At 52.7% G+C, this 19,729-nt stretch overlaps 1 protein-coding gene across 1 annotated transcript; it reads right to left on the bottom strand.

Moving 5' to 3' along the window:
* Positions 1–3,844: 3,844 nt before the first annotated feature.
* Positions 3,845–4,930, bottom strand: LOC119922203 (zinc finger protein 239-like). The gene has a single exon (XM_038742175.1). It carries the CDS (start codon positions 4,928–4,930, stop codon positions 3,845–3,847), a length of 1,086 nt encoding a protein of 361 aa, XP_038598103.1.
* Between the last annotated feature and the right edge of the window lie 14,799 nt (positions 4,931–19,729).

The raw sequence follows: 19,729 nt of genomic DNA, 5'->3' as shown, positions 1-19,729 counted from the left end.
GAGTTGTTCGCTCCTTCCGTCGTATTTCTTGAGCGCTTATTGCCCGCAGACTGCTGGACTAAACGCGTGGGACGGGACAATACAAACCATAAACAGACACAGTCTCTGCCCAGCACGAGTTTACAGTCTCAAGGACCAGCTTTCGCTCTCTCCCAAGTGCTTAGCACAGTGCTTTGGCACAGAGTAAGCGCTTAGCCAAAACCACCAGAATAGGCATGGTGACAAGAGCCCTCCCCTCAAACTAGTTTTAATCCTGCTGGGACCAGCTGACACAAACGTTTTCCCTCTCTCTTGTTTCTCCCTCTTTTTTTCTCTCTCTGTCTCCTTTTTCTCTCTCTCTCCCCTTTTTCTGTCCTTTTTCTCTCTTTTTGTGTCTACTTTGTATGTCTTTTTCTCTGTCATTTTTATCTTTCACTGTCTCTTTATCTCTGTCTTCCTCTGCGTCTTTTTCTTTTTCTTTCTCTCCTTTTTCTCTTTCTTTCTTTCTCCTTTTTCTTTTTCTGTCTGTCCTTTTTCTCTTTTCTCTGTCTCTCCTTTTTCTCTATCTTTTCTCTATCCTTTTTCTTTCTGTCCGTTCTCTCTGTCTCTCCTTTTAATCTGTCTCTTTCTGTCTCTTTTTCTTTCATTCTTTTTCTCTATCTTTGTGTCTCTTTTTCTGTCTCTCCTTTTTCTTTTTCTTCATCCTTTTTCTGTCACCTTTTTTCTGTCTCTTTTTATTTTTCTGTCTGTCCTTCTTCTCTTTTCTCTGTCTCCCCTTTTTCTGTCTTTTTCTCTTTCTGTCTCCTTTTTCTTTTTCTGTCCTTTTTGTTTTCTGTCTCTCATTTTTCTGTCTTTTTATTTCTCTGTCTCTCCTTTTTCTCTTTCTCTCCTTTCTCTCTCTCTCTACTTCCCCCCTTCTCCATCTCCTCCGCCCTCTCTTCCCTTCTCCTTCAGGTTGTCACACATAGGGCTCACAGTCTTCATCCTCATTTGCCAGATGAGGGAACCGAGGCCCAGAGAAGAGAAATGACTTGCCCAGAGTCACACAGCGGACAAGTGGCTCCGACGGGTCGATGCCAGCGCCTGCAGGGTGCCAGCGGGAGCCCCCAGGGCGGGAAAGCCTTGAGGACGGGCTCCTCTCAGCAGAGAAACCTCTCCGACCCGGTGGGCCCGGGAGAGCCTCCAGACCAGCTCGGCCCTCGGCGGGCGCCCGAAATCCCACAGCCGAGAGCAGGAAAACCTTCCACCGTGGACAGCGTGTGGGCATCGGCCGCGGCAGAGGCCGAACGGATGCCTCCCTTAGGGCCATGTGCTCCACCTCTAGCCCGGAAGCCGGTTGTAGGCAGGGGAGCCGGTCTCCTGACGGGCGTATCGGACTCTCCCGAGCACCGAAGACGGAGTTCTGTCGAAGCAGACTCTCCCAAGAGCTTAGTACAGTGTTCTGCACACACTGAACGCCCAATACATAGCACTGACTGATTCCTCTAGACTGTAAGTTCACTGTGGGCAGGGAACGCCTCTGCCAACTCGTTTTGTCCGACTATCCCGAGCACTTAGTAGAGAAGCAGCGTGGCTCAGTGGAAAGAGCCTGGGCTTGGGAGTCAGAGGTCATGGGTTCAAATGCCGGCTCTGCAAGTTGTCAGCTATGTGACTTTGGGCAAGTCACTTAAATTCTCTGGGCCTCAGTTACCTCATTTGTAAAATGGGGATGAAGACTGTGAGCCCTCCTTGGGACATCCTGATCACCTAGTAACCTCCCCAGCGCTTAGAACAGTGCTTGACACATAGCAAGCACTTACTAAATGCCATTATTATTATTATTATTATTATTATTATTATTATTATTATTATTATTATTATGGTTCTCGGCCCGCGATAGATACCATCACCGGATCGATAGCATCTCACGGCTCGTCCCTAACTCCTCCCTCTTGGCCTCAGGTGCACCTCACCATGGTCAACTCTCGTTTTATCGGGCTCTCTGCAGTGTTCAGTTCAGTGCTCTACACACAGGAAATCCCACCTATGGATTAAGTGATTGCTTCTCACCTCCAACCACTCCCCTCTGTCTTAAGACGCCCTGCCCCTCCACGTCCACCTTTGAGAGCCTCCTGAAATCCACACAGTGAGCGCTCAATAAATGCGATCGATCTCTGTCATTTATTTAATGCCTTTCCCTCTAGACCGTGAGCTCGCTGTGGCCAGGGAATGCATCTGTTAGCCCGTCCTCTTCCGGGCGCTTAGGACAGCACTCTGCACACAGTGAGCATTCAATAAATGCGATCGATGAGCCCGTTATTGGGTAGGGACCGTCACTATAGGTTGCCGACTTGTACTTCCCAAACGCTTAGTACAGTGGTCTGCACACATAAAGCACTCAATAAATACGATTGAATGAATCAATTTATTTAAGGTATTCCCCTCTAGACCGTAAGCTGGCTGTGAGAAGGGAACGTATCTGTGTCCTCTTCCGAGAGCTTAGGCTGGTGCTCCGCGCACAGTGAGCACTCAATAAATATGATCCATCTCTGTCATCTTCCCCTCTAGACCGTAAGCTGGCTTTGGGCAGGGAATATTTATGTTATCACGTCCTCTCCCGAGTGCTTAGGCCAGTGCTCCGCACACAGTGAGCGCTCAATAAATATGATCCATCTCTGTCATTTTTTTAATGTCTACCATCTAGACCGTGAGCTCTCTGTGGACAGGGAATATGTCTGTTATAAATAAATACAACTGACTAGCGGACTGTACTAAGTGGCTGGGCTAAGACGAGCCAACAGGGTGGTAGACGCATTCCCCACCCACAGCAAGCTGACAATCTTGAGCTCCTACCCGTCCCACCAGCTTTTTAAGCATCCAATTTGTCACGTGGCCCCTGGCCGACCTAACCCCCATGCGTCCGAGGGCGGGGTCGCCAAGCGGGGAGGTGGGCGCAAAGAACTTCATCCAATACACATCGTAACCGTTTTTTTATGGGAAGCAGCACGACCTAATGGAGAACGCCTGGCTCGGGGAGTGGGAAGGAGCCGGGTTCTAATACCGATTGCACCCCTCGTCTGCGGGGTGACCTTAGGCGAGCCACTCTGCTTCTCCGCGGCCGCGGCTGGAAAACGGGGACCGAGACCGGGAGCCCCGCGTGGGACGGAGGCTGCGTCCGACATGATCCGTTTGCAACGACCGCAGCGCTTAGGACAGTGCCGTACACACAGTGAGCGCTGAATAAACGCGTTATCGTTAGGGGGGCCGGACGGCGCCGAAAACCCTTTGTACCTGTGGGCGTCGGGGAGCGCTCTGTAGAAATCGTTCCTGAACGGGAACCGTCCGCCGAGCAGAAACTTTCAGACAGTTCCCTGAATTCTCTCTCCTCCCGGTTGGCCTGGGCCCTTCGCTCTTTTTCCGCTTCGGGAGACCAGTCTTCTGTCCGTCCCTCCCAGGTGAGGCTCGGCTTGCTCCGTACCTCGGTTTCCCCGTCGGCGAAAAGGGGAGATTAGACACCCATCCGCTCCCCGGCATTAGCTCGGGGTCGACATCTGACCCAGTCGTGTCGCGCCCGGGCATCAGATTGGGCCGGGTTCTGATCACGGCTCCGCCGCCCAGGTGACCCCGGGGGAGTCGCCCCTTTTCCCCGTGCCTCTGTAAGGTGGGGACGAGAGAGAGAGCCAGGGGCAGGGCGGGGATCGCGTCTGACCGCTTCCGGACCGCCCTACGTGAGTCTCCGTGGCTTCCCTGCGCTGGACGAGGCCGGAGGACGGGAGCGAGCCCGCCATCACGTCCGGCGTCTTGCCCAGCCCTCGGGATGCCGATCGCCATCCTCTGAGCCGCCGAGGTGGGGAGAGCCCGCCATCGGTCCCCCCCGGGGATCGGCCTAGTTGACGGGGTCGGGGGCGTGAGTCTTCTGATGCTTGACGGGGGCCGGGCATGTGGCCAAGGCCTTGCCCCAGAGACGGCAGCGGAAGGGCTTCTCCCCGCTGTGGACGCGGCGGTGCTTGATGAGGCCGGAGCTGCAGGTGAAGGCCTTGGGGCACTGGGCGTAGCAGTACGGCTTCTCGCCCGTGTGCATCTTCTGGTGCTGGATGAACATGGTGCTACAGCGGAAAGCGCGTCCACAGTCGGGGCAGGCGTAGGGCCGCTCGCCAGTGTGGATGCACTGGTGCTTAACCAGGTGCAAGCTGGAGCAGAAGGCCTTGGTACAGTCGGGGCAGGCGTACGGCTTCTCGCCGCTGTGGCTGCGGCGGTGCTGGATGAGGCTGGAGCTGCATCTGAATGCCTTGGCGCAGTCGGGGCAGGCATAGGGCCACTCGCTGCTGTGGATGCGGCGGTGGCGGGTCAGCGTGGAGCGGTCGGTGAAGGTCTGCTCGCAGGCCGGGCACTTGTAGGGCCGTTCGCCCTTGTGGGTGCGCTGATGCTGCACCAGGTTGGACTTGACACTGAAGGCCCGGCTGCAATCCGGGCAGGGGAAGGGCCACTCTCCCGTGTGGGTCCGCTCGTGCTTGAACAGGCTGGATGAGGTGGCGAACACCTTGCCACAGTCCGGGCATGGGTAGGGCCGCTCTCCCGTGTGCATCAACTGGTGGGCCGCCAGGTCGGCGTGCTGGCAGAAGGCCTGGCAGCAGTCCTGGCAGGAGAAGGGGCGGGCCTCCGTGTGCGTGGCGCGGTGCTGGGCCAGGTGGGGGACGTGGCGGAAGGTCTTCTCGTACTGGGCACAGCAGAAGGGGTGCTCGCCCCGGTGGGTGGCCCGGAGCTGGGACAGGTAAGTGGGCCGCGTGAAGGCCTTGCCGCAGTCGGGGCACGGGTTGGGGCGACGGGGCCCGCAGGCCGGGAACGGGCCCCAGCCACCTGCCTCCGCGGGGGCTCCAGACGGACGACCGCACTCGGGGCAGGGTGCGCCGCCCGCGGGTGATGGCGGGCCGTCCACTGCCTGGGCCGGGGAGGCCTCGCGGGGGGCTCTCATGAGCGGGGCTCGGACAGGCCTCCCGCCGTGGGAGACGCTCTCCGCTCCTACTCCGGGGGCGGCGGGGGCAACGGGGGTGGCGACCACGGCGATCCGCCCTCGGGCTTCGCGATCTCATCTGAGGAGACAGACGGGAGAGGCCGGCTTGGGGGACGGAGCAGCCGGACAGGGGGGCACCGGGGCCGTCTAGCGGGGAGCGCCGGGCCTGGGGGTGCTGCCTAATGGGTGGCGCCTGGCCTGAGCGTCCGGCCCAGTGGGTAGCGCCAGGCCTGGGGGTGTAGCCTAATGGGTAGTTTTAGGCTTGGGTATGCTGCCAAGAGGGTAATCCTGGCTCCACCACTAGTCACGAGTCACCATTGCATGACTTTGGGCGAGTCACTTCACTTCTCTGGGCCTCAGTTACCTCATCTGGAAAATGATGATTAAGACTAATAATAATAATAGTAATAATAAGGATGACATTTATTAAGCGCTTACTATGTGCAAAACACTGTTTTAAGCGCTGGAGAGGTTACAAGGTGATCAGGGTTTCCCACAGTCTTCATCCCCATTTTACAGATGAGGGAACTGAGGCCCAGTGAAGTGACTGGCCTAAAGTCACACAGGTGACATGGGACGGAGCCTGGATTAGAACCCACGACCTCTGACTCCAAAGCCTGGGCACTTTCCACTGAGCCACGCTGCTTCTTTAAGTGCGGTAAACTGTGGATTTAAGAGTGTGAGCCCCGTGACCCCTTAGGACAACCTGATCACCTTGTAACCTCCCCAGTGCTTAGAACAGTGCTTGGCATATAGTAAGCGCTTAATAAATGCCATTATTATTATTTTATTTATTATTATAATAACAATAATAATGTAGGTATCTGTTAAGCACTTACTATATGCCAAGCACTGTTCTAAGCACTGGGGTAGATACGAGGTAGGTTGGACACGGTCTCTGTCCCCCATGGGGCTCACCCTCTTAAGCCCTATTTTACAGATGAGGTCTCTGAGGCAGAGAGGAAGCGAAGTGACTCGCCCAAGGTCACACAGCAGACCTCCTATCCCGACTAGATTACTGCATCAGCCTCCTCTCCGATCTCTCATCCTCCTGTCTCTTCCCACTTCAATCCATACTTCACACCGCTGCCCGGATCGTCTTTGTGCAGAAACGTTCTGGGCACGCTACTCCCCTCCTCAAAAATCTCCAGTGGCTACCAATCAACCTAAGCATCAGGCAGAAACTCCTCACCCTCGGTTTCAAGGCTCTCCATCACCTCGCCCCCTCCTACCTCTCCTCCCTTCTTTCCTTCTACAACCCAGCCCGCACCCTCTGCTCCTCTGCCGCTAATCTCCTCACTGTGCCTCGTTCTTGCCTGTTCCACCGTCGACCCCCGGCCCACGTCCTCCCCCTGTCCTGGAATGCCTTCCCTCCGCACATCCGCCAAGCTAGCTCTCTTCCTCCCTTCAAGGCCCTACTGAGAGCTCACCTCCTCCAGGAGGCCTTCCCAGACTGAGCCCCCTCCTTCCTCTCCCCCTCCCCCCCCTCCCCATCCCCTCGGCCTTACCTCCTTCCCCTCCCCACAGCACCTGTATATATGTATATATGTTTGTACGTATTTATTACTCTATTTATTCATTTATTTTATTTGGACATATTTATTCTATTTATTTTATTTTGTTAATATGTTTTGTTCTCTGTCTTCCCCTTCTAGACTGTGAGCCCGCTGTTGGTTAGGAACAGTCTCTATATGTTGCCAACTTGTACTTCCCAAGCTCTTAGTACAGTGCTCTGCACACAGTAAGCGCTCAATACGATTGAATGAGTGAATGAATGAAACGTGGTGGAGCTAGGATTAGAACCCACGACCTCTGATTCCAGGCCCGGGCTCTAGTCACTAAGCCATGTTGGGTAGCACCGGGATGGGCAGTGGAAGCACTTCCATCCTAACGGGGGGATCCCGGCCCGGAGAATCAGAATTATCTGGGTTCTAATCCTGCCTCCATCACTTGTCCACTGTGTGACGTTGGGCCTCCGTTCCCTCACCGGTAATAATTATAATGATGGCATTTATTAAGCGCTTACTCCATGCAAAGCACTGATCTAAGCGCTGGGGAGTTACAAGGTGATCAGCTTGTCCCAAGTGGGGCTCACAGTCTTCATCCCCATTTTACAGACGAGGGAACTGAGGCGCAGAGTAGTGAAGTGACTTGCCCAAAGTCACACAGCTGACAAGGGGCAGAGGCAGGATTAGAACCCAGATCCTTCTGACTCTTCCCGCTGAGCCACGCTGCTTCTCTAAGCAGCGGTAAAATGTGGATTTAAGAGTGTGAGCCCCGCGTGGGACAGGGACAGGGGCAGCCAACCTAATTACCCGGAATCTACCCCGGTCCTTAGTACAGTGCCTGGCGCAGAGCACTTAAATACCATTAAAACACAATCAAAAAATTTTAAAAATCATGAAAATCAGAGAAGCAGCCGAAAGAGCCTGGGACTGAGAGTCCGAAGAGCTGGGTTCTAATCCCGGCTCTGCCACCTGATTGCTGGGTGGCCTTGGGCAAGTAACAAAGCAGCGTGGTTCAGTGGAAAGAGCCCGGGCTTAGGAGCCAGAGGTTGTGGGTTCTAATCCGGGCTCTACCGCTTGTCAGCTGTGTGACCTTGGGCAAGTCACTTCTCTGGGCCTCAGTTCCCTCATCTGTAAAATGGAGAGGAAGACTGTGAGCCCCACGTGAGACAACCTGTTTACCTTGTATCTACCCCAGCGCTTAAAATAGTGCTTGGCACATAACAAGTGCTCAACAAATACCAGCATTATCATTATTCTCTGGGCCTCAGTTTTACTCGTCTGTAAAATGAGGATTCTATTCCTGTTCTCCCTCCTCCTCTGAGCCCCATGGGGGGGCAGGGATTGGGTGATTACCCAGTATCTATCCCATTCATTCATTCATTCAATCGAATTTATTGAGCGCTCACTGTGTGCCGAGCACAGTACTAAGCGCTTGGGAAGTGCAAGTTGGCAACATATAGAGACGGTCCATACCCAACAACGGACTCACAGTCTAGAAGCGGGGGGTGGGGGTACTCGTCACGTGGTAAGCACTTAAATACCATAAAAAAGTTCACCAGGTTAGATCGTCTCTCTCGTATTTCCGCTTGCGCTCACTTTCGTGCTATTCGACCACTTTCTTCTCCCCGTCCTTATAGAGCATTAAATTGCTATCACCATTTGCGGATTTGAGTGCTTACTCTGTACTGAGCGCCTGGGTAGATACAAGAGCTCACCTCCTCTGGTAGGCCTTCCCAGACTGAGTCCCCCTTTTCTTCTCCTCCTCCCCATCCCCCCACCCTACCTCCTTCCTCTCCCCACTGTACCTGTATATGTTTGTACAGATTTATTACTCTATTTTATTTGTACATATTTACTATTCTATTTATTTTGTTAATGATGTACATATAGCTATAATTCTATTTATTCTGACGGTTTTGACACCCGTCTCCATGTTTTGTTTTGTCGTCTGTCTCCCCCTTCTAGAATGTGAGCCCGTCGTTGGGTAGGGACCGTCTCTAGACATTGCCGACTTGGACTTCCCAAGCGCTTAGTCCAGTGCTCTGTGCACAGAAAGTGCTCAATAAATACGACTGAATGAGTTGTTTGGATAGATTCCCGAAGCAACGTCTGCCCCCACCCGCGTGAAGCTCTCCGTGGGCAGAAATCCTGTCCTCCGTTTGGGCTGGCCAAGGAGCTCAGTCCAGCGATCGGCACGACCAACGCCCCTGGCTCCCTCCTGAATCCGCTCCGACGACTCCATCGGGAGGGATTTACCGAGCGCTTGTGGCACGCTGGGCGCTATACTGAACGCCGGGGGCCTCGCGACGGAACCGGCGCCCGAGTTCCCCACTTGGACCGGTTCGGCGGGCGGCCCCTCACCTGGACGGGGTCTCCGGCGGAGGGGTCTCCGGTGGCGAGGTCTTCGGGGGCGTCTCTGGCCGGGTCTCCGTCCTCTGCCCACTGCCAGTTGAGGAACCACGGCTCTCCCCCTCACTCCAGCACGGAGATCACATCTGTTTGGGGAAGCGGGCATCCCGCTGGAGGGGAGGGCAACGGTGCCCGCCCCCGAACCCACCTCTGCCCTCTCCCTCCCGGAAGGGGTGACGGGAAACCGACCCCGGACACCCGGCATAGGAACTCGGGATGGCGCGGGGAAGCCCTGACCTCGGGTCGAGGCCAGGCGGACAGCGGGGAGACCCCCGGGATGTCACCCCCCGCGCCCCCCCGTTACCCAGGGCGAAGAGGTTCCCGTAGCTCTGGAGCATCACGTCATTGTAGAGGTTGCGCTGGTCGGGATTCAGGCGTCCCAACTTCTCCCGGGTGAGGGGCACGGTCCCGTCCTCCTCCGACGTCCTCGACACCACCTGTGACCACCACGTCCCGTTTCCTCCGAGCCCGCCGCCCGCGTCCCTATCGGGCCTGGGGATCAGACGACCTAGGTTCGAATTCCCCTTCTAATAATAATAATGATGGCATTTATTAAGCGTTACTATGTTCTAAGTGCTGGGGAGGTTACAAGGTGATCCGGTTGTCCCCAGGGGGCTCACTGTCTTTATCCCCATTTGACAGATGAGGGAACTGAGGCCCAGAGAAGTGAAGTGACTTGCCCAAACTCACCCATCTGACAAGTGGCAGAGCCGGGATTTGAACCCATGACCTCTGACTCTAAAGCCCACGCTCTTTCCACTGAGCCACGCTGCTTCTTCTAGACTGGAAGCCCATTGTTCGGTAGGGACCGTCTCTTTATGTTGCCCAGTTGGACTTCTCAAGCGCTTAGTCCAGTGCTTTGCACCCAGTAAGCGCTCAATATATATGATCGAGTAAATGAATGAATGAATGAATGAATCCCGGCTCAGCCCTCTCGGTGACCTTAGACCGGTCACTTTAGTCCTCCGTGCGAATTTCTTCGCTCCCTGTTTTCTCTCCTACTTTTAAGGCCGTGAGGCCCATGCAGACTGTAGGCGTGTTGCCTAGTGGGTAAAGCCCGGGCCTGGGAGCCAGAAGGACCTGGGTTCTAATCCCGCCTCCATGGCTCTTCCACTGTGTGACCTTGGCCGAGTCACTTCACTCCTCTGGGCCTCAGTTACCTCATCTGTCAGGGAGCGAGGAAATTTGCACGGAGGAGTAAAGTGACCGGTCTAAGGTCACCAAGAGGGCTGAGCCGGGATTCATTCATTCATTTACTCGATCATATATATTGAGCGCTTACTGGGTGCAAAGCACTGGACTAAGCGCTTGAGAAGTCCAACTGGGCAACATAAAGAGACGGGCCCTACCGAACAACGGGCTTCCAGTCTAGAAGAAGCAGCGTGGCTCAGCGGGGGTGTAGACCTTGAGCCCCATGGTCAGGCAGGGACGTCCGACCCAGTTTGCTTGTATCCACCCTAGCGCTTAGTACAGCGCCTGGCACATACTAAGCACTTGACAGGCATCGTAAGGAAAAATAAATCAGCGATCCCAAAAGTAACTCACATAATCCATCTGCTCAGTACTTCCAGCTGCACCATCGTCTTCTTGGTGCTTAGTAGTCACTGGGTTCAGGAAGCTCTGGGTGTGGGGCACTGTACTGACTGCTACAAAAGAATGCAGAGGTTGGAATTAAATACAGCCCCTGTTCCTCGGGGGGCTCGATATCTGCCCTAAGGAAGTGCCCACTACATCAATCAGTCTCTTGAGCACCCAAATCACATCACGTGGCCTCGTGGCTAGAGGCCGGGGGGGTGGGGGCAGAGGACCTGGGTTCTAATTCGGGCTGTGCTATTAGTTTGCTGTGTGACCTTGGAAAACTCACATACCCTGATGGCGAGAGCCCGGGGACCACAGGATCTGGGTTCTAATTCCAGCTGTTACCTGTCTGCTGTGTGACCTTGGGCGAGTCACGTACCCTGATAAACTGCACTTCCCAAGTGTTTAGTCCAGTGCTCTGCAAACAGTAAGCGCTCAATAAATATGACTAAATGAATAAAGGCCGCCCTTGGGAGCCAGAGGACCCGAATCATAATCCTGGCTCCTTTACCTGTCTGCTGTGTGACCTTGGATGAGTCACATGCCCTCGTGGCTAGAGTCAGAGGACCTGGGTTCTAATCCCGCCTCTGCTACTGGTCTGCTGTGTGACCTGGGACCAGTCACGTACTCTGACGATTAGAGGCCGGGCTCGGGGGCCGGAGGACCTGAGTTCTAATCCCATCCCTGTTGCAAGTTTGCTGTGTGACCTTGGATGAGTCACCTACCCTGATGGGTAGAGGCCAGGGCTGGAGGCCTGGAGTTCTAATCCCGCCTCTGGTCCTAATCTGCGGTGTGACCTTCGATAAATCACATGGCCTCGTGGCTGGAGGCCGGGTGCGGGAGCCCCAAGGGCCTGGGTTCTAATCCGGCCCCGGTCCCAGATTGCTCTGTGACCTTGGCCGAGTCACTTCCCCCAGCCGCAAAATGGGGGGTCGATCCCCCCTTCCTTCCCCCTGTGGGAACTGATGGTCTCCTATCGAACCCAGTGTTTAGAGCAGGGTTTAGGCCGGGAGAAGCCGGGAGCCGGAGCCGAAAGCCGGGCCACGGGGGGGCTGGAAACCGCGAGGGCCCGGGATTGGGGGGCTGGAAACAGCTGATCGGAAGGGGGCCCTAAAGGAGGGCGGACGGGGCCGGAAGGAGCGAGGTCGGGGGGGGGCTGGAAACCGCTTAGGGGAGGGAGCACTCGGGAGGGGGCGGAAGGAGGGGAGGGGGACGCGGGTTCGGAAGGCGTGAAGAGTGGAGGGGGGCTCGAAGCAGCGAAGAGAGGGGGCGCGGGCGGGGCCGGAAGGAAGGAGGGGGGCCTGGAAACGGGGAGGGGCCGGATGAAGTGGAGACGGGGGGCTGGAAATCGCTGAGGGGAGGGAAGCGCGGGGCCGGAAGGCGCGAAGAGTGGGGGGGGGCTGCGGGAGGGGCCGGAAGGAGTGAGGGGGGCGTGGAACAGGGGAGGGTGTCGCTGGGCCGGAAAGAGAGAGGAGAGGAGGCTGGAAACAGCGAGCGGAGGAGGGCGGGGGCGCGGGGCTGGAGGGTTGATGGGAGGTGGAAAGAGGCAGGCCCACAGGCAGCGAGGGGAAGGGACACGGTGGAGAGGGATGCAGGCGGGGTCAGAGGGAGTGATCATATGTGACGACAGGCAGAGGGAGGGAAGGGGAGAGAGAAGCGGGAGGGGCCGGAAGTGGGGGGAGGCGCGATCTGGAAGCTGGTTGTGAGGAGATTCATTCAGTCATTCAGTCCTAGTTCACTCATTCATTCGATAGTATTTCGCTCATTCATTCCATCATTCATTCATTCAATCGGATTTCCTTCATTCATCCATCATATTTCGTTCATTCATTCAATCGTATTTTATTCATTCATTCCATCGTATTTCAATTTTTCAATCATATTTCATTCATTTAATCGTATTTCATTCATTCATTCGATCGTATTTCATTCATTCATTGCATCGTATTTCATTCATTCCATCGTATTTCATTCATTCAAACGTATTTCATTCATTCATTCCATCGTATTTCATTCATTAAATGGTATTTCCTTCCTTCATTCACTCAATCGTATTTCCTTAATTCATTCAATCGTATTTCATACATTCATTCCATTGTATTTCATTCATTCAATCGTATTTCTTTCATTCATTCAATCCTATTTATTGAGCGCTTACTGTGTGCAAAACCCTGTACTAAGAGCTTGTGAGAGTATACTATAACATCAAACACATTTTCTCCTCACAGCTGAGTGCTTAACTGTGTCCAAAACACTGGGCTAAGCACTCCGGAGAGGACGACAGAGCAATAAATGGGCACGTTCCCTGCCCACTGTGGTGGTGAGGAGATTCATTCCGTCGTATTCAGTGCTCAGCTCTTAGAACAGTGCTTGGCACATAGTAAGCACTTAACAAATACCACCATTATGATTGAGCGTTTATTGTGTCCAAAGCACTATGCTAAGTGCTTCGGAGAGGATGAATAAACAGACACATTCCCTTCCCACAATGTGCCTCCTGCCCGCATCAGTGTGAATTAGTGGAAACAGCCTGAGCATGGGAGTCAGAGGTCGTGGGTTCTAATCCCGGCTTCACCACCTGTTGGCTATGTGACTTTGGGCAAGTCACGTCGCTTCTCTGGGCCTCAGGTCCCTCATCTGGAAAATGGGGATGAAGACTGTGAGCCCTACGTGGGACAATCTGATGACCTTGTATCCCCCTCCACCCCTAGGGCTTAGAACGGTGCTTCGCACATAGTACACGCTTAACAAATACCATCATCATTATTATTATGTCACCCGCCTCCTCAACAATCTCCGGTGGTCACCTATACACCTCCATATCAATCAAAATGAGCTTACAGTCTAGAGCGGGAAACAGACATTAATATGAGTAAATAATTCATAATATATGAATGAATACTATATAGTTGATTAACTGCGCGAAGGTTTACTGTTCCAGTCCTTTTGTTTAGTTGATTAATTGGATGAAAATGTTCCATTCATGACATAGTTCTGTTGCTTTGTCGGTTAGCTGGATGAAATTTGACTGTTCATGATGTAGCGAAGCAGCGTGGCTCAGTGGAAAGAGCCCGGGCTTGGAGTTCATTATTATTAGTAGTAGTAGTAGTAGTCAAGAACTGTAAAAACAGTAAAAACCCTCCCTTGACCACATGGCTCCCTCCTGGTATCACCCATCACCCCCTACCCTTCCTCTCCAAACTCCTTGAGCGAGTGGTCTACATCCGCCGTCTCAAGTTCCTGTCCTCCAATTCTCTTCTAGACCCCCCCAAATGTGTCTTTCGTCCACTTCGCTCCACAGAAACTGCCCTCTCGAAGGCCACCGGTGACCTCCTTCTTGCCAAATCCAAAGGCCTCTGCTCCAACCTCATCCCCCTCGACCTATCAGCTGCCTTCGACACTGTGGACCAACCCCTTCTCCTGCAAACGTTATCCAACCTCGGCTTCTCTGACGCTATAATAATGATACTAATACTGATGGTAGTTGTTAAGCGCTTATTACGTGCCAAGCACTGTTCTAAGCGCTGTCCTCTCCTGGTTCTCCTCTTATCTCTCTGTCCACTCATTCTCAGTCTCCTTGGAGGTCTCCTCCTCTGCCTCCCACCCGCTAACAGTGGGGGTACCTCAAGGTTCAGTACTGGGTCCCCTTCTATTCTCCATCCACGCCCACTCCCTTGGAGAACTCATTCACTCCCGTGAATCACTCAATCGTATTTATTGAGCAAAGCACTGTACTAAGCACTTGGGAAAGTGCGACGGAATTAGCAGGCGCATTGCCTGCCCATAACGACCTTACAGTCCAGGGGAGGGGACACGCATTAATACGAATAAATGAGTTATAATATATTATTTAAAGGTACGCTCAAAAGTGTTGCAGGGTCACGGGACCAAAGATCACAGACTGAACTGCATAGTAGGAAGAGAATGCGGGAAAGGGGTCGGCGGTGAGATGAGATCAGAGAAGAAGCGTGAATCAGTGGAAAGCTTTGGAGTCAGAGGCTTTGGAGTCAGAGGTCATGGGTTCAAATCACGGCTCCGCCACTTGTCAACTGTGTGACTTTGGGCAAGTCACTTCACTTCTCTGGGCCTCAGTTCCCACATCTGTAAAATGGGGATTAAGACTGTGAGCCCCCCGTGGGACAACCTGATCACCTTGTATCTGCCTCAGCGCTTAGAACAGTGTTTTGCACATAGTAAGCGCTTAACAAATACTATCATTATTATTATGATCAGGCTGCAGTACGTAAGATGGCGCTAGAAGGAGTGAAGCGTGCCCGGCTGGACTAGTAGGTGCTTAGAGAGGTGAGGTAGGAGTGGGTGAGCTGATTGAGAGCCTTAAAACCAATGGAGAGGAGTTCCTGTTTGACGAGGCAGCGGAGGGGCAACCCCTGCAGGCTCTGTAGGCTCTCGAGGAGTGGGGAGACATGAACTGAATGATTCTGTTAAACAATTTGCTCAGAAGAGTGAAGTATTCATTCATTCAATCGTATTTATTGAGCACTTACTGTGTGCAGAGCACTGGACTAAGCGCTTGAGCACTGTTGGATCGGAGTGGGGAGAGTCGGAACGCTGGGAGGTCAGCGAGGAGACAAATGCAGTGGTGAAAACGGGGCAGGATAAGTGCTTGTGTTATTCATTCAGTGGTCTTTACTGAGCGCTTACGGTGGGCAGATCACTGGACTAAGCGCTTGGGAGAGGACAATTCAGCAACAGAGACAGTCCCTATCCACAACGGGCTCACGGTCTAGAAGGGGGGGTGACAGATGTCAGAACAAGTAAACAGGCAACAGGGTCATCAGTAGCATCGTTATAAATAAATAGAATTGTAGATACATGCACATCATTAATAAAAATATACAGAATTATAAATCTATACATAGATACCCAAGTGCTCTCGGTCGGGGAGGGGGGTAGAGAAGAGGGAGGGAATCAGGGCGATGGAGAGGGGAGGAGGAGTAGAGGAAAAGGAGGGCTCTGTCTGGGAAGGCCTTCTGGAAGAGGTGAGTTTTCAGTAGGGCTTTGAGGGGGGAAGAGAGCTAGTTTGGTGGATGTGAAGAGGGAGGGCATTCCAGGCGAGAGGTAGGACGTGGGCCGGGGGTCGACGGCGGGACAGGCGAAAACAGGGCACCATGAAGAGGGTAGTCCTATGTGCCAGGCACTGTGCTAAGCCCTGGAGGAAAGGAAACAGAGAGGAAGAGAAGGTAGGAATAGTCAAGGAGTTGTGGGGAGGAAAAGAGGGAGCGTGAAGGAGAAGTGATTTATCCTTGGTCCCCTTTCTTGACTGCAAACTTGTTGTGGGCAGGGAATGTGTCTGTTTATTGTTACATTGTATTCTTCCAAGTGCTTAGTACAGTGCTGTGTATGTTGTACGCGCTCCATAAATACAATTGAGTGACCGACGGACTTGGTCACCCCTGAGGCCTCCCAACTGGGACTCTAAAGTTGCTGTGAACCGGGAATGTTCATTCAATCATATTTATTGAGCGCTTACTGCTTGCAGAGTGCTGTACTAAACGCTTGGAAAGTACAATCCAGCAACAAAGACAATCCCTGCCCACGACGGGCTCGCAGTCTAGAAGGGGGGAGACAGGCATTAAAATAAGTAAACAGGCATCGATAACTTCAATAGAAATACATAGAATTATATATATATATATATATCTAATATATGATATATTATATCGTATATCATATATATAGATACATGCACACACACACACACAAGCACACACACAAACACACATCAGTTGGCTCCGCCAACTGTCAGCTGTGTGACTTTGGGCAAGTCACTTACCTTCTTTGTGCCTCAGTTACCTCACCTGTAAAAAATGGGGATGAAAACTGTGAGCCCCCCGTGGGACAACCTGATCACCTTGTAACCTCCCCAGCGCTTAGAACAGTGCTTTGGACATAGTAAACGCTTAACAAACACCATCTTTATTATTATTATTATCAGAACAAATAAAACAGGCATTAATATGAGTAAATAGAATTATAGACATGTACATCTAAACACAAGTCCTGTGGGGAGGGAGGGGAATGTGCCTGTTATATTGTCATACTGTACTCTGCCAAGCGCTTAGTATAGTGCTCTGCATGCAGTAAACGCTCAGTAAATATGATTGACTGCCTGACCAATTCACCACTCCAGGACAACATCACAACGGAAGTTGGCAGGGAAAGAATCAACCGGGCATCCAACAGTTCATCGGCTTCGGGGCACAGAGCTTCCGGGGGACCAGCCTCCCCATCGCCACCGTCACGTCACGGTTCCTCAGGCTGTAGATGGCCGGGTTCAGGGCTGGGGGCATCACAGTGTACAACACTGGCATCACGAAATCTCCCACAGACGGAGTGTCCGGGGTGGGCTTCAGGTGGGCCACGGTGCCGGTGAAGAAGAACAGAGCCACCACCACGAGATGGGGCAGGCAGGTGGGGAAGGCTTTGGCCCGGCCCTCGGAGGCCGGCATCCTCAGCATGGCCCGGAAGATGCGCATGTACGAGACAACGACAGAGACGAAGCAACTGGAAGCCATGATCACTGTGAGGGTAATGAGGCCGAACACCATTTCTTCCCGTCTTAGCAGGAATGTCGGAGCACCTGGGGGATGTTGCAGAAGAACTGGCGGATCACGTTGGACCCGCAGAAGGACAAGGAGGAGGTGGTGGCCATGAGCACGAGGCTGGAGAGGTCCCCGCCGAGCCAGGAGGCGGCCGCCATCTTCTCACAGACCCCTCTGCTCACGATGACCTTGTAGCGCAGGGGGAGGCAGATGGCCGCGTAGCGGTCGTAGAACAACACAGTGAGCAGGGCCGCTTCGGTGTCGGCCAAGAAAACCACCAAGAAGACTTGTGTGACACAGCTCAGGAAGGAGATGGACCTTTTTTCGGTCAGGGAGTTGTAGATGGATTTGGGGACAGTGACGGAGATGAGGCCGAGGTCGAGGATGGACAGGTTCCTGAGGAAGAAATACATAGGGGTGTGGAGGCACCTGTCAAGGATGGTGACAGCGACGATGAGGAGATTCCCCGTCAGGGCCGCCAGGTAGACCAGGAGGAACAGCGCCGCCTGGAGCAGCTGCAGCTCCCGGACCTCCGAGAATCCTAGCAGGAAGAATTCCCTCAGCGCCGTGCGGTTGGCCATTTTCTGCTCAGGGGTGCTGTGTGGGGAAGGAGAAGTGGAGAAGGAAGGGAAGCACAGATACACCCGGGGAGGAGAAAATACTGCCAAAAGGAAGATGGGAGAGGGTTGGCTCAGTGCCTGCTGGGAAGCCAGGGCCAAATCCCCATCTCTCTGTGTCTCAATTCCCTTGTCGGTAAAATGGGAATGTGATCCCTTTTCTCCCTTCCTCTGAAACTAAGAGCCCTGTGGGGGATGGAGACTGGGTCTTAACTATTTCATTCAATTGTATTTATTGAGCGCTTACAGTGTGCATATTTATATATTGTACATATTTACTATTCTATTTATTTTGTTAAGGATGTCCATCTAGCTTTATTTCTATTTGTTCTGACGACTTGACACCTGTCCACATGTTTTATTTTGTTGTCTGTCTCCCCCTTCTAGACTGTGAGCCCGTTGTTGGGTAGTGACCATCTCTATCTGTTGCCAAATTGTACTTCCCAAGCGCTTAGTACAGTGCTCTGCACACAGTAAGCGCTCCATAAATACGATTGAATGAATGAATGAATGAATGTGCAGAGCACTGGACTAAGTGCTTGGAAAGTCAAATCCAGCAATAAAGACTGACAAGTTGTCCTATATCTAAAATCACCTCCAGAGAGACGAAGCTTCTGGGAAAACCCGCCTCGACGAAGCTGCCTGTTGTAGTACTAATACCTGTGGTGTTTGTTAATCACTTACTATGTGCCAGGCACTATGTAATAATACTAATAATAATGATAACAATAATTCTTGTCTTTGTTAAGCACTGACTACGTGTCAGGCACTGTACTAAGCGCCGGCGTGGATAATAATAATAATAATAATAATGTATTTGTTACCCCTTCTAGACTGTGAGCCCGTTATTGGGTAGGGACCGTCTCTATATGTTGCCAACTTGTACTTCCCAAGCGCTTAGTACAGTGCTCTGCACACAATAAGTGCTCAATAAATACGATTGAATGAATGAATGAATGTTAAGCGCTTACTATGTGCCAAGCACTGTTCTAAGCCCTGGGGGGATACAAGGTAATCACTGTTGTACCACGTGGGGCTCACAGTCTTAATCCCCATTTTACAGATGAGGGAACTGAGGCACAGAAAAGCTAAGAGACTTAGAGAAGCAGCATGGCTCAATGGAAAGAGCACGGGCTTTGGAGTCAGAGGTCATGGGTTCAAATCTCGGCTCCGCCAATTGTCAGCTGTGTGTCTTTGGGCAATCAATCAATCAATCAATCGCATTTATTGAGCGCTTACTGTGTACAGAGCACTGTACTAAGCACTTGGGAAGTACAAGTTGGCAACATATAGAGACAGTCTCTACCCAACAGTGGGCTCACAGTCTAAAAGGGGGAGACAGAGAACAAAACCAAAAATACTAACAAAATAAAATAAATAGAATAGATATGTACAAGTAAAATAAATAAATAAATAGAGTAATAAATGTGTACAAACATATATACACATATACAGGTGCTGTGGGGAAGGGAAGGAGGTAAGATGGGGGGATGGAGAGGGGGACGAGGGGGAGAGGAAGGAAGGGGCTCAGTCTGGGAAGGCCTCCTGGAGGAGGTGAGCTCTCAGTAGGGCCTTGAAGGGAGGAAGAGAGCTAGCTTGGCGGATGGGCAGAGGGAGGGCATTCCAGGCCCGGGGGATGACGTGGGCCGGGGGTCGATGGCGGGACAGGCGAGAACGAGGTACGGTGAGGAGATTAGCAGCAGAGGAGCGGAGGGTGCGGGCTGGGCTGTAGAAGTAGAAAAGGGAGGTGAGGTAGGAGGGGACGAGGTGATGGAGAGCCTTGAAGCCGAGGGTGAGGAGTTTCTGCCTGATGCGCAGATTGATTGGTAGCCACTGGAGATTTTTGAGGAGGGGAGTAACATTCTCAGAGCGTTTCTGCACAAAGACAATCCGGGCAGCAGCATGAAGTATGGATTGAAGTGGGGAGAGACACGAGGACGGGAGATCAGAGAGAAGGCTGATGCAGTAGTCCAGACGGGATAGGATGAGAGCTTGAACGAGCAGGATAGCGGTATGGATGGAGAGGAAAGGGCGGATCTTGGCAAGTCACTTAACTTCTCTGTGCCTCAATTCCATCATCTGTAA

The sequence above is a fragment of the Tachyglossus aculeatus genome, unplaced genomic scaffold, assembly GCF_015852505.1.
Source record: "Tachyglossus aculeatus isolate mTacAcu1 unplaced genomic scaffold, mTacAcu1.pri scaffold_100_arrow_ctg1, whole genome shotgun sequence".
In the NCBI taxonomy this organism is placed as follows: Eukaryota; Metazoa; Chordata; class Mammalia; order Monotremata; family Tachyglossidae; genus Tachyglossus; species Tachyglossus aculeatus.
The sequence above is the reverse complement of the archived record's forward strand: the minus strand, read 5'-3'. Positions and strand labels throughout refer to the sequence as shown.

Coding starts and splice junctions, on each gene's coding strand:
- LOC119922203 (XM_038742175.1), bottom strand. CDS start 4,930: ATGAGAGCCCCCCGCGAGGCCTCCCCGGCCCAGGCAGTGGACGGCCCG.